Source organism: Misgurnus anguillicaudatus, chromosome 7, assembly GCF_027580225.2.
Source record: "Misgurnus anguillicaudatus chromosome 7, ASM2758022v2, whole genome shotgun sequence".
Lineage (NCBI taxonomy): Eukaryota > Metazoa > Chordata > Actinopteri > Cypriniformes > Cobitidae > Misgurnus > Misgurnus anguillicaudatus.
Genome location: NC_073343.2, coordinates 7,133,507 through 7,148,876, shown reverse-complemented (window position 1 = coordinate 7,148,876; position 15,370 = coordinate 7,133,507). Strand labels below are relative to the sequence as shown.

Sequence of the window (15,370 nt, the reverse complement as noted above, 5' to 3'; positions counted from 1 at the left end):
GCAAAAACTGCGGGAACTTGCAAAAACTTTTGCAGTTTTTAGCCCTGCATATTTTGTGCACGGAAATCTGCAATTTATGCTGCGATAGTGCGCTGATTTGAAAAATGCGGCCCCCGCATAAATATGCGGACTTTGGCTGATCATGCGTTGAATCATGCGATCGCATAATCACGTTTTTCGGGAGGGACTGATACATGATCTATTGTTAACAAAATCAAAAAGTGTAAGACAATGAAAAGTTAAGGATCGCTATGGGTGAAGTTTGCTTGTCAGCAAACTGAAGCCGCCCGTGTGCTTTTGTAATATGTAAAAATCTTCACAAAGGTCCTTTCCATACAAGGCCGTTTCATACTGACCAATGGATGTCAAGAACAAAATGCATTATAAAATTAAATTAGTCCATATCTTCTGACAACATATTATAGCTATGTAGTGAACAGATCAATTAACGTGAATCATTATTTACTGCTTATCTGCACCTCTATGATTTATACAGAAAACTTTTATCGTACTTTTAAACTTTACAGTTTGGTTAATTATTTTAAACTGTTATTGTATAAAATGGATCTAGTTTAACAGAAAAATGAACAGCATATATATGGAATGGCATGAGAATATGTAAAAATGACAATTTTATATTTTAGGGAATACTTTGTTTTGCATTTGAGTTTATATAAAATATCTGTTATTTGGTATAGTGTATATGTGTAATATATAAGGAGTTCAGATGCAAAACCCTCTTAAGTGCATCTGACATGTTTTTTTGTAAATTCATTTTTTTTATTTTATATTTAGTTTTCATAATTTCCCTTTAAAGCCATTAAAGTGCTTTTAAAAATGTCACTTTAATCATTTAATTGGTATTCAGGTCAGTGACAAAAACTTGTTTTAAAATGCATCAGGTTTATTTAAATGCACATAGTGTATTTATGTTAATTTTATGCAATAAAACGTTACATTTGCACCATTTTTATGAAAGTTAAAACTGAATGGACCTGAAAATGTCAAATGGTGTAACCGCCAATTGTGAACCAGAAATATTAAATATTTATTCACCTTGATGGCATGGAAGTGTAATCATAAAAAATCATATTAAAATATAATTTTAGTAGTTATTTCTAAATTAAAAATTTAATGCGTTTTTGTATTTATTTATTAAAAAAAACAATTTTCACAGACCGGTTACACCACATTGACATTTTTGCAATTATCCCCCAAACATTCTGTCAAAATAAAATAAAATCTGAAATTTTAGACTTGGTCCTCAAAAAAGAGAATGTATGCAAGTAATCTGCAAATTTATTTTGAATATTCAACCCTTTTACAATTAATTCAACCATACGGACACAAAATAATTAACGTCACGTCATTGACCCATTTAACAAATTTGACTGTCTTTCCTTGCAAAACCGTATTGCATGCAGGCTTTATGGGCAAAAACCCATCCAATCAAATAAGTAAACAGTTGCAAAATCACTAAATATGCAACTAGAAACATTGCAAATGATGAAAGTCAGAATGAAAAAATGAAGAAACTGAACAAAAAAATACTTTGCTGCCTTAAAATTTTTTGTTAAATCAACTCAGATTTACAAGTCAAGTCAACAGAGTTGTCACAACTTATAAAATATAGTTGAGAAAAGTCAACTTAATTTTATAAGTTATAACAACTCACCTGTAGTTATAACAACTCATCTCTAGTCAAGATAAATAATAGTAAGTTAAAATGACTTGTAAATCCGAGTTGATTCAACAAAAAATTTTAAGGCAGCAAAGTATTTTTTACAGTGGATATTCAAGTCCAAGTACTCACAAGTGTTGTTTTGTGCTCCGTCATTAATCCAATTCATCTTCTGTTCACTTATCGAAAAAATCGAAGTGTTTAGGGGATTCTGCAAACAAAGCAATATTTCTAAATGGCCTGAGACGGGGCAGTAAGGAGGTTTGAAGTGAAGGTATTTGATGAACGTATAATACGTGCCAAGAGCATTCGGTTAATATCATTATCTATGTTTTTTTTTTTTTTTTTTTTTTGAGGTGGCGTTTAGCGGCTTTTGCATCTGAGCTCCTCATATATTGACTATTCTCTGCATGATATTGTCGTAAGCAGAAATATGATGACTGTATAAGGGTATTGTACAGTAGTGCAGTCTGTTAATGAGATGATGGGTTAATGCATGCTGTGACTTTCAGCTTGACATCAGTGACCTCAGTTTGATGACACCAGCAGCTGTACAGGCGTCAGCTGTAACTTGAAACCTCTGCAAGAAAAAAAAACAAGGAATTTCATCAGATTACCCATGTCAGATTTTTAGGTTGAAAAAAAACAAGAAATGTGGACTTAATGAGGAAGTAATAAAACTGTATATTGTATTACTATTAATGGATAGAAATATTTTTTGCACCAGTGATATTTATAGCCTGTCTATATATTTAAGATTTAGTGGTAAGCATGTTGAGCAGTTTGATCCTCAGCTCTCCTACGTTCCATTAGAAACCTGTGTACTAAAACCAAAATCTGCAGGTCCAATGCATTGTTTTCTATAGGTTGCAGGAAATGCCAATCTGACATCGCTTTCCATTCGTTCACTCTCCTTTACAGCTTAAACTTCCCGTTTGGGAATGTTTACAACTGCCAGGATAGCCATTATCCTCTGATGCCATCAGACTAACTGCCTTTTATCTGATAATGCCAACTGTGAATGAACAGAGACCTTCATGGATGCTTTCCGGTAGCAGTCAGAAAATTTACGATAGTGAAAAAGAGGAAATCTTTAAATGGAGCAATTATAGAAAGACGCTAAATATTTATTATGACATGCTAGTTCATATCATTTAGTATTTATATTGTGCACATCAAGGTTATGGTTATTTGCAATTTTAATTATTTGCAAACATGTTTTTATGCCATTGAGTTGATGAAATGTAATATACATAATCAAATTGATATTAGACTGAGATCATTTTATTAATATAACTATTACAGCTAACACAATTCTGCACAGATATATTTTTTAATAAAGGGCCGTTTTAAAATGTACTACACATAAAACACCCAGAATTCCAGTAATTTCACTGCTTTTCTTTAAAATGTATGAGTTATGAATCCATTAGCAGCATCCTCCTGACCATGATCCTTTTCTTATTCTGTCGCCTTGCCTATAGAACTGCCACAAATACAATCACATACATACAGACACAAACAGCTTCACGCTGCCTTCCCTCTCACACACACTTCCTATCTCTCTCTCTCTGTCAATAACCAGCCAAGGAGCATGTGCGCCGTAACCGACAGAGCCGCACGTTTCTGGTGGAGAATGTCATAGGAGAGCTCTGGTCTGAACTCACTGAAGGTAGAGTCTGTGTCTTCTCACACATCTTCTTGTAGTGTTTTGCTCTTGCTGTTTCTGATGCTGCTGTCATACACTGAAAGCCCCCAAGCCTAATAAAATGCACCTTGAACTGGTGTTTCAGGTTTAATGCAGCCCTTGTTCTCCTGTGTGAATTAGCAGGTGCTCGGTTATCAGTAAAAAAATAAGCAGACTTTGCTTAGCACTGCTGTAATAACCCCACGCAGACTCATCTTTTATAGTTTTCTGTTCTTTATAATTATCATTTTAAGCATCCTTTTTAGATTTAGCAGATTTATTTGTCTGTTTGTTTGTTTGTATGTATGCCTTTCTACCTGTCTTTCTATCTACCTATCTGTTTGTCTGTCTGTAGATTTTTCTATCTATCAAGGATCTGTCTGTCTGTCTGTCTATCCTTCCATCCATCCATCCATCCATCAAGATTCTGTCTGTCTGTTTGTCTATCTATCTACAGTATCTATCTATATGTCTGTCCATCTATATGTCTTTCTATCTTTATGTCTGTCTATCTATCTGTCTGTCTGTCTGTCTATATGTCTATCTATCTGTCTGTCTTTCTGTCTATCTTTCTGTCTATATGTCTGTCTATCTGTCTGTCTATCTATCTATCTATCTATCTGTCTGTCTATATGTCTGTCTGTCTTTCTATATATCTGTCTATCTATCTGTCGTCTGTCTGTCTGTCTATCTATCTATCTATCTATCTATCTATCTATCTATCTATCTATCTATCTATATGTTTGTTTGTTTGTTTGTCTGTCTGTCTATCTATATGTCTGTCTGGTGTGGATGGTGCTGTTAGACAGGTGTCTGCCTGTCTGTCTGTCTATATCAAGAATATGTCTCTACATCAAGAATGTGTCTGTCTGTGTATCTATCTATATGTCTATCTTCCTGCCTGTCTGTCTATCAAGAATGTGTCTATCTATCTATCCATCCATCCATCTGGCCAGCAATTAAAGGTCTGTCTGTCTGTCTGTATCTATCTATCTATCTATCTTATCTATCTTATCTATATGTCTGTCTGTCTATCTGTCTGTCTGTCTGTCTGTCTGTCTGTCTGTCTGTATCTAGAATATGTCTCTACATCAAGAATGTGTCTGTCTGTGTATCTGTTTATATGTCTGTCTGTCTGTCTATCTGTGTATCTGTTTATATGTCTGTCTGTCTATCTATCAAGAATGTATATGTCTGTCTGTCTGTATGTCTGTCTTTCTGTCTATCTATCTATATGTCTGTCTGTCTGTATGTCTGTCTATCTATCTATCTATATGTGTGTCTATGTGTCTGTCTGTCTGTCTGTCAAGAAAGTATCTGTCTGTCTGTCTGTCTGTCTGTCTGTCTGTCTATCTATCTATCAAGAATGTGTCTGTCTATCTATCTATATGTCTATCTATCTGTCTGTCTGTCTGTCTGTCTGTCTATCTGTCTATCTATATGTCTGTATGTCTGTCTGTCTGTCTGTATGTATGTATGTATGTGTGTCTATCTATATGTGTGTCTGTCTGTCTGTCTGTCTGTCTGTCTATCTATCTATATGTGTGTCTGTCTGTCTATCTATCTATATGTGTGTCTGTCTGTCTGTCTGTCTGTCTGTCTGTCTGTCTATCTATCTATATGTGTGTCTTTGTGTCTGTCTGTCTGTCTGTATGTCTGTCTGTCTGTCTGTCTATTTATATGTGTGTCTATCTATCTATCTATCTATCTATCTATCTATCTATCTATCTATCTATCTATCTATCTATCTATCTATCTATCTATCTATCTATCTATCTATCTATCTATCTATCTATCTATCTATCTATCTATCTATCTATATATATATGTGTGTGTGTCTTTGTGTCTGTCTATCTATCTGTCTGTATGTCTGTCGGTCTGTCTGTCTATCTATATATATATATATATGTCTGTCTGTCTGTCTGTCTGTCTGATAGATAGATCTATCAAGAATGTTTGACCATCCTCATATATATTTGGCATATAGTCATTCCTCCTTTGGTTTTACCAACTGACTGTGGATGAACCCTAAAAGTAGGTCACCATTCCCCTGACGTCTTGGAAAAGCACTTTATTTGCCTGACATTGCTGAAATCAAACATCTACTGAGAGTTTTCTTTAAATGTGTCACAGTGTAAAAATGTCACTACAGCATACTCTATATTCCATCCTGTTGAATTGCCTGGTGACATCTCGCAACCCTTAATCTTTGCCTCTAGGTGACCGTTATGTGGTCGTGGATTGTGGAGGTGGGACGGTGGATCTGACGGTGCATCAGATACGGCTTCCTGAGGGACACTTAAAAGAGCTTTATAAAGCTTCAGGTAAGCCTCCTCTAATGGCAAGCTGTTTATATAGTTTATACATTTTACTTAAAGTTAGGAAGTGGACCGAAATGTTCGATTTTAAATGTATTTAAATAATAATAATAATAAACTTGATTTTCTATAGCGCCTTTAAAGTAGCATCTCAAAGCGCTGCACAAGGGAAAAGAAACAAGCAATTATACAAGCATTTAAATAGTATTAAATCTTTTTGTCTTCTCCACAGGAGGCCCATACGGCTCTATCGGGATCGATTATGAATTTGAGCAGCTCCTGTGTAAGATATTCGGGCAGGATTTCATTGACCAGTTTAAGATCAAGCGTCCAGCTGCCTGGGTGGATCTAATGATCGCGTTTGAGTCTCGGAAGAGGGCAGCAACCCCTGACCGAAGCAATCCACTCAATATCAACCTGCCTTTCTCTTTCATCGACTACTACAAGAAGTTCAGAGGACACAGCGTAGAGCATGCACTGAGGAAAAGCAAGTGAGTGATGGGGAAGTAAACAGCAGACAAATAGAGAAATACATTCTTGACTTCTATAGTAACAATATAGTAGTTGTCTTTGGGATTTGTCAAATAATAGTTTTCAAAATCAATCTTTATTCATAACAAACTATTGATTTCTAATATACATGAGGAGTGAGATTTTGAGACAACAAAACCTCAGCTGTGATCGTTTTTTTATTTTTTCATGTGACCTGCAGCCCATATAAAGTTAAATTCAATGTGACATCAGACCCCTGCAAAAAGATGGTTAAGTCAGCCAAATAAATATTGTGTTTGTGTGTGATTGCTGACTGTGTGCTGAATCTGCTGATATTCAGCTACTCATAAAGAGACTACAAGAGGCCTGTAAAAGCCTGTGTATACTCCATTTTTTACACGTAAGCGAAGGTCAGCATAAAAGTTGGAGTGACGCAAATTAGTTCAGGTGAGAATATATATTTATAATATTCAAATCTGCAGTCGATTAGTAAAGATAGAACCTATTTGAAGATTTGTACGTGAGATCGAGACGCAGCCAGTGGGCGTCAGTGTTCGCTCAATTAAAATGTCCCGCTGGCTCTGATGTTTCTATAAATTAGATTTTATTTGTTTGGGGTTGATCAAACCAGCGGTATTTGGTCTTATGAATCTTTTAATTGTTTCTTTTATTCATATTTAGTGTCTTTTGTGTTGTTGTTGTTTTGACCCATGGTAAACGTTCATAACACTATATTTATATGGTATTGATTTTCCATTTAATCTTATCGCGGAATGATCACTCACTTTATTACTGGACTTTGTTCTTGTCAGTAATACATAAAACAGAACAATCAAGTTTTATATTGTAACCAATTTTTTTGTCAGAAAGATGTTTCTGCGTGCTGCTTATAAACATCAGTATTAATATTTCACAACGTGTTTTAGACTACATGTTATTTTCATAAACTGACTTTTCGACCTCTCCGATTTCAAAAATAACTCTGTGCACACACGTCAGTTTTCAGAAAAGTGTTCAATAGCCCTATTCGGACGGGATTAGTTTTACAGGGGGACCTCTGAGAAAATCGTGCTTCTCAGAGGTCCTCTGTGTTTTTAATCCCGTCCGAATCGCCATGTCTGTGTTTTTCTCTGACGACCTCCGTAAGAATTCCAGAGCAATTTACCCAGAGTCGTATAATAAGAGAACGCTTTGATCTCTCTCGCCGCTGCGCGGTCACGTGATTCATGTAACGTTCTACAGTTCCAAACCAAGCAGGGCTGTCAATCTGTTTGCATAGGTTTTCAGCTATTTTAGGTTAATTTATACCTTGTAATGTGAATTCACGAGCTACGGAACTTATTGAGACACACGGAAAGCGTTTATAAACAGCATTTGTGCATTTGAATGTGTGTGTGTGTGTGTGTGACCATCCGCTCTGGTGGCAGCTTTTTCCAGTTAGAGATGAGCGTATGGCTCAAGTGTTAAAGGATAATTCGGTATTTTACACTTTAAGTCTTATTTCTGGTTTGTTTTGGATGAACTACAGTGATGGACACGGATATTTTGACAATGGGTCGTGTCTTGACTTTTTGACCCGTTTAGAAGCGCCTCTTGACTGCTTCATAATGGAAGTCAAGGGCCATGCACAAAAATGTCATTAAAACAACACTTAACGTTCATTTTCAAAACTGTGCTACTCACAGAGTGATTTGTGGTGTTCATTGATGATTAAAAACAAGTAGTGTAACGAAATACAGTTTTATTTGTCGCATATTTGATGGCTTAGGTTTGAAGTTGAGCTCGATTGTGACTGTCTATACGCTATACACCGAGTTCCGTTCAATGTCCTTGTACGGCAAAGTGGTTGTCGCCATCAAGTGGTCGGGAGTGTGCTAACGCTTCAGACTCAAATATAGAGCAGAAGTATATACGCGGTTGTGAGGTATCTGAAAAAATAGTTCCACTATAGCAAATAACACGGATTGAAATCATACATTGCGCCGATATATTTGTTTTTAATCATCAACGAACACCACAAACCAGTCGGTGAGTAGCACAGTTTTGAAAATGAACGTTAAGTGTTGTTTTAATGACATGTTTGTGCATGGCCCTTGACTTCCATTTTGAAGCAGTCACGAGACGCTTCTAAACGAGTCAAAAAGTCAAGACACGACCCATTGTCAAAATATCAGTGTCCATCACTGTAGTTCATCCAAAACAAACCAGAAATGAGACTCAAAGTGTTAAATATTGGAATTATCCTTTAAAAGAAGCCTCCCTCACTAATTCTAAAATGACCAGTAGCTGGCAGAATGATACAAATGTGAATATCGCACCTCTGTGAAGGGCTTTTAGCAAATCAGATTTGAGAACCAGAAAGAACTGTTGTATAATTTTCTATAAAATCTTTGATAATTTTTCGGTAAAATACATATATTACATAAATATAGTTAGTTATATTTCCTAATTAAATTAAGAACTAGTCCTGGCTTAAGCTAATGTTTGTCTGGGAAACCACCCCAATATCTATTAAGTAGTAGTATTTTTCCAGAATGTAGCTTTGTCCAAACTTTTGACTGGTAGTGTATTTTATGGGTTCACTATGAGTGTGCTCTTTCCTGAAACAATAATCTTGGCTAATAATTTGTGAGCCCTGAATAAGAGGGCCCTAACTTGCATGTTATAGATTTTCTCAGGTCTTATGTCCCACACGGGACTGTTTTCCCGACAATCTGATGAGTCAGCTTTCTCAGTGGAGCGATATGGGAATATGTGCATGCTGGAAGTATTAGATAGTAGCACACAGACCCAGACTTTTATAGCATTGTAAAACCTAATATTATACAATCAATAACATCAAAGTTTCCAGTAGTCTACAAAATAACAAAATGTTTTTCCCCTTCCAACAGAAGCTAAATTAGGATACTTTTTTTAATGATGTGTCTCTGTTTTTCTATTTTTATCTTCCATGTGCTCACTGCAGTGTGGACTTTGTGAAGTGGTCATCACAGGGCATGTTGAGGATGAGTCCGGATGCTATGAATGCACTGTTCAAACCAACTATAGACCACATTATACAGCATCTGAGTAAGTACAAAGCCAGATTTTCTAAAACAATGTATCTTACATTCAAAGTATGCCTCACGTTCCTGTAGCTCAATTGGCAAAGCGGGGTGCTAGCATAGTAAGATACGCATTTATAAAATGTACACATTTAAGGCCCTGTTTATATTAGAGCATTTGCGTTTTAAAACGGCATTTTAAAATGAAAACGATCCTCGTTTATACTGGCATTTTAAAAAGAATCTTCATCCACACTATACACAACCATAAACGCATGAAACATGACCAATCACGTAACTGGGCATGCGCATAAAAATTTTAAATAACGTATTACTCTAATAATAGCTTACTTTTGCGCGTTTATGCAGCCTAGGGGTGTGCGATATTGACCAAAAAATCCTGGGTCCTCTGCTGGCAACTACAACAGACACTATTTTTGGACTTATAAAAATGTGTTTGGGAAAGTCTTATATTGTTCTAGCTCCCCCCCTACAACATATTAATATGATTAATAGGTTAATTTTGATTTTATAACTAAACAGAAAGGTCTTTATGATTTAAAAAGAAAGCATTCAAGTGAACAGTACTAAACGAACTTGAAGCAAAAATAAATTTCAGCAAATGCAAACTTCAATCAAACATAGTAAGAGGTGAAGTATAGCTTTAGCCTACAGAAATGCTTATTGCATTTATTTTTAAAAGTGTGCGAGGTCCGTGCACGTCCTCCGCTAGCAACACAGAAATAGCTAAAAGCACAAGCGGCTAAACGAGCATTAAAATATTATTGACGTTGAGTTTATTGTTTTTATTAATTTATATTGACAAAACTTATCAACAAAACATCGATTAAAATTAAGAGACAAATTATCTGAAACGAAATTCATTTTAAAGTAGAAAATAATGTCTGACCCATTACAATTCTCCCTTCATATTGGCCTTTACAACGCCCTATATGGCGTTTAAAATTACAGTCTTTCTTTTGTAATAAGCTAACTAAATTTAAACAAAACATAAACACATTACAACAATATTCAAACCCTACAATACTCAAACATAAATATAAAACAGACATTATCTATAAGGATACATGTTAAAACAATCCGATATAGCGTTTATAATAGCTGGTTGGTAAATGTTTACTATTTTTGGCAAAACCTCCATTGCAAACCTCCATTTACCTGAATAAAATAATTTTTACATTGAAAATGATGCACTGTCACGTTAACATCAGCTGTTCGTTTACATAAGACTTCGTATACGTTCATTTACACTCAGTGATACGTCTGAGTTCTAAAACTAGAACGAACAAATCCGTTTATGAGGGTCGAAAACGGTGATGTAGTGTAGATGAAAGGCGTAAACGTAGCAAAAGTAACGCGTTTTAAAGGATAAATGCATTAATGTAAACATAGTCTAAGTTTAAAATAAAACTGCTTGCAACATCACAGGTTGGAGATAATGCAAATGTATGCAATTCATTCGTATATACTTGTTTTAAACATGAATTTGTAAAGCTCTGTACAAACTAATAAGCTACTGGGAGACACATTTAGGGCAAGTGATGTCCCAGTCAGAGAAGTCCCCAAAATACTCCAGCACGTGCACACAGAACTGGGTCAGAACTGAAACCCTCAGCTGTCACGTTGCCTTAGCACAGCTGTGATTGTTTAAGTAAAAAAAACAAGACACTTTTGCCTTTAAACTTTCCTTAAAGGAAAACACCACCGTTTTTCAATAGTTCTTACCTCAATTTAGACTAATTAATACATACCTATCTTTATTCAATGCGTGCACTTTAAATCTACAGTGAGGAAAATAAGTATTTGAACACCCTGCCACTTTGCAAGTTCCCCCACCCAGAAACCATGGAGGGGTCCGAAACCGTCATCGCAGGTGCATGTCCACCGCGAGAGACACAATCCAAAAAAAAACCCCAGAAATCACAATGTATGACCCCTTCAAACTATTTATTTGTATGATACAGCTGCAAATAAGTATTTGAACAGCTGAGAAAGTCATTGTTAATATTTGGTACAGTAGCCAAACAAGTTTAGTGGAATTATGACCAAAAAGTTCTATTTTGTCTCATCTGACCACATGACTTTCTCCCATGACTCCTCTGGATCATCCAAATGGTCATTGGCAAACTTAAGATGGGCCTGGACATGTGCTGGTTTAAGCAGGGGAACCTTCCATGCCATGCATGATTTCAAACCATGATGTCTTAGTGTATTACCAACAGTAACCTTGGAAACGGTGGTCCAAAATCTTTTCAGGTCATTGACCAGGTGTAGTTCTGGGCTGATTTCTCAACTTTCTTTGGATCATTGAGACCCCACGAGGTGAGATCTTACATGGAGCCCCAGTCCGAGGGAGATTGACAGTCATGTTTAGCTGCTTCCATTTTCTAATGATTGCTCCAACAGTGGACCTTTTTTCAACAAGCTGCTTGGCAATTTGCCCATAGCCCTTTCCAGCCTTGTGGAGGTGTACAATTTTGTCTCTAGTGTCTTTGGACAGCTTTTTGGTCTTGGCCATGTTAGTAGTTGGATTCTTACTGATTGTATGGGGTGGACAGGTGTCTTTATGCAGCTAATGACCTCAAACAGGTGCATCTAATTTAGGATAATAAATAAAGGCAGACTAACTGGTCTTGGAGGGTCAGAATTCTAGTTGTTAGACAAGTGTTCAAATACTTATTTGCAGCTGTATCATACAAATAAATAGTTAAAAATCATACATTGTGATTTCTGGATTTTTTAGATTATGTCTCTCACAGTGGACATGCACCTACGATGACAATTTCAGGCCCCTCCATGATTTCTAAGTGGGAGAACTTGCACTCCTTCAAAAAAATTATATAACATTATTACCAATTAAATGAAGTGTTCCTGTAGCTCAATCGGTGTTAGAAGCATAAAACTCATAGGTTTGATTTCCAGGGAATGCAAAAACGTATATGCTGAATCTGCCAAATGCATAAATGTGTGCTTAATTATTTGTGGTCTTCTTCTTTAACTTTTACTCTTCTGTTTGTCCTCCAGCCGAGTTATTTGACAGGCCAGAGGTGACAGACATTAAGTTCCTGTTCCTGGTGGGAGGATTTGCCGAATCTCCTCTGCTGCAGCAGGCGGTTCAGAACATGCTTCAGGGGCGGAGCCGAATTATTATTCCCCATGACGTGGGCTTAACCATTCTCAAGGGTGCGGTGTTGTTCGGCCTTGATCCCAGCGTTATAAAGGTGCGGCGCTCTCCGCTTACTTACGGTGTGGGCGTCCTAAACCGATTCGTGGAGGGGAAGCACCCACCCGAGAAGATGCTCGTGAAGGACGGAACACGCTGGTGCACCGACGTCTTCGATACGTTCATTTCTGCAGATCAGTCCGTGGCGCTCGGCGAAACGGTCAAGCGCAGCTACACGCCAGCGAAGCCGTCGCAACAGGTGATCGTCATCCACGTATACTGCTCGGAAAGAGAGTCGGTCAGTTTTATCACGGACCCGGGTGTGAGGAAGTGCGGTACGCTGAAGCTGGATGTGAGCGGTACCGAGAGTCCAGCGGCACGACGAGAGATCCAGACCCTTATGCAGTTTGGAGACACTGAGATAAGAGCTATGGCTGTCGATGTGGCAACCTCTCGTACCGTCAAAGCTAGCATCGACTTCCTTAGTCAATAGTATTAATAAATGATAGAAGAGAGAAATACAAATAGGGAGAGAAATGAAGGTCGTAGGTTTGGAGTCTCAACTAATACATCGTTTAAAAGTTGATTTAATAGTTGTGCCTTTCATGTTTTTTGTTTTGTCCTGATACTGTACACAAGCTTTCTTATATCATAGAGAGAGGAAGTCTTGTTCATATCAGACAGTACATTCAATTCATATGCTTTGATTATAAGTCTGCTTGTAGTATCTTATTGGCTGTTTTATGCACATAGAGATGAACATTTGCATGGGTAGAGCCAAAACAGCTGCGAGTTGCTTCTTGTGCTAGTTCAGCGCCATGTATTAACTTAGGAAGTCTGCATAGCTCTAAGTTCAAGTTATGGCAGCTACATCGATCTTACACATCATGGCAGAAATATAATGAAATGTACTGCTTTGCTCGGGTCTCTTATGTCGAAAGCAGACGAGTTCAGTGAGTCAGCCAGGTTCTTATGTTTATCATCTCAGAAATGTAAGGTTTTTGGAAAGGAGAGAGCAGTACAAGTCCCATGAACTGATCAAACTTGAGGTACACTGCAAACCATTTTCTAAGCAGTATTTTGTGCAGTTTAATATATATGCATTCTTTGTACACCATAAATTAACTTTATGTATGATAAGGATTATTTTAAGAGACTATATTTTAAATTAAGTTGTTTTTACTCCATTGGTATTATTTCTTTCCAATAGCCCCGCCTTCTGTCATTCTTCATGACAGGAAGTAAAGAGAGGTCGTTTTGAGGAGGGGAAGAGGTTAATGTTTTTGATTTAAAGATTAAAGGATTAGTCCATTTTCTCAAAAAAAATCCAGGTAATTTGCCTACCACCGTGTCATCCGGGGTGTTGATGTTTTTCTTTGTTCGGTCGAGAAGAGGTTGTGTTTTTTTGAGGAAAGCATTCCAGGATTTTCTCATTTTAATGGACCCCAACACTTATCAGTTTTAATGCAGTTTCAAAGGACTCTAAACGATCTCAAACGAGGCATAAGGGTCTTATCTAGGTAAACGATTGTCATTTTTGGCAAGAAAAATAAAAAATATGCACTTTTAAACCACAACTTTTCGTCTTCCTCCAGTCATGTGACGCGCCAGCGTGACCTCACGTAATACGTCTTCACGTCAAGAGGTCACAGATGACGATGCGAAACCACACCAGTGTTTACAAGTGTGAGAAAGAGGACCGTTCCGACGTTGTTGTATGTCGAATGATACTAATTAATGTCTTTATGTCAGTTTATTGTTCAAAAATGGTCCCCAAATGTGCATTTCATGTATGTAACACGTGACCTTTTGGCGTCATTGCGCAATTGCGTGAGGTCGCGCTGGCTCATAGCGGGAGGAGGAAGAGAAGTTGTGGTTTAAAAGTGGATATTTTTTATTTTTCTTGCCAAGGATGGCAATCGAATCGCTAGATGGGACCCTTATGCCTCGTTTGGGATCGTTTAGAGTTCGTTGAAACTGCAATTTTAAACCGCATTGGAACTGTTGAGTGTTGGGGTCCATTAAAGTCCATTAAAATGAGAAAAGTCCGGGAATGTTTTCCTCAGGAAGCGTGGTTTCTTCTCGGCTGAGCGAGGAAGGACATCAACATTTTGGATAAGTAAATTATCTGGATTTTTTTTTTTTTTTTTTAAGAAAATGGACTGCTCCTTTAAGGGCACATGAGTTTAATAATAATAAAGCGCACAGATAAGTAATTTATAAAATAAAGTCATTTATACAATATTTCATAAAACTCATAAATCAAGTTACTTACTAATTGGTTATGATTTGTGATTAAAAAAATTTGTTAATGGACTAAGAAAAAAAACTAATGCAAGATATATTATCTGAAAAGTCAAGTCTTAAAATCTATTGTAGTATCTTTAGATGTTTTTACTTAAAAACTAGACAAAATACTGTTTAGAAAAATGTTTGTCCCTAAAGCATGTTTATCCCTAAAGGTGCTAATGCCTGTGACAAATCCTTTAAGTTTGTCACCTAGTGCTACAGGACTACAACTTTTATGGTATGTTTTCACATTGTATGGCTCATCATTTTCACTGTTATGTTTTTATGCTTCTTTTTGTGCATGTGAGGCATATAATGAGTTCAGGACAGTTACATTCCCTTCATTTGGCATGCTTGTCAACTGTAATCTCATAACGAGAGCAGGAAAATGTTGTCCAGACATCGATTAAGGGTGGCATTTCTTTTCATATTCATATTTCAAATCTTTTCATATCAGTATGTTGCTCTATGCTAAACGCATAAATCCTAGAATGTGAATTGTAGCTGCACCTGCAACATGTTTTAAAATGATAGCCATCGCTATATGCTAGTTGCCTTTATTCCTGCTTTTTAGAAAGGGAAGCCACTGATCTTTTGTTTTTTATTTAGGGAATTATCATGAAGAATATGAAAATGTTTATTTCTGTATATACAGTATTTAAAGATATTGTACAG

At 36.7% G+C, this 15,370-nt stretch overlaps 1 protein-coding gene across 4 annotated transcripts in view; it reads left to right on the top strand.

Moving 5' to 3' along the window:
* Positions 1-13,840, top strand: part of hspa12a (heat shock protein 12A) — a 59,201-nt gene extending 45,361 nt beyond the window's left edge. For 3 of the 4 annotated variants that reach the window (XM_055172240.2, XM_055172242.2, XM_055172241.2), the window contains exons 8-12: positions 3,267-3,353; positions 5,588-5,692; positions 5,919-6,177; positions 9,144-9,247; positions 12,268-13,839. In XM_055172240.2, coding sequence (XP_055028215.1) covers positions 3,267-3,353; positions 5,588-5,692; positions 5,919-6,177; positions 9,144-9,247; positions 12,268-12,899 — 1,187 coding nt within the window. In that variant the 3' untranslated portion in view covers positions 12,900-13,839. Of the gene's footprint in view, positions 1-3,266; positions 3,354-5,587; positions 5,693-5,918; positions 6,178-9,143; positions 9,248-12,267 lie in introns of all 4 variants that reach the window. The other variant, XM_055172243.2, reaches the window with a different exon arrangement.
* Positions 13,841-15,370: the final 1,530 nt, after the last annotated feature.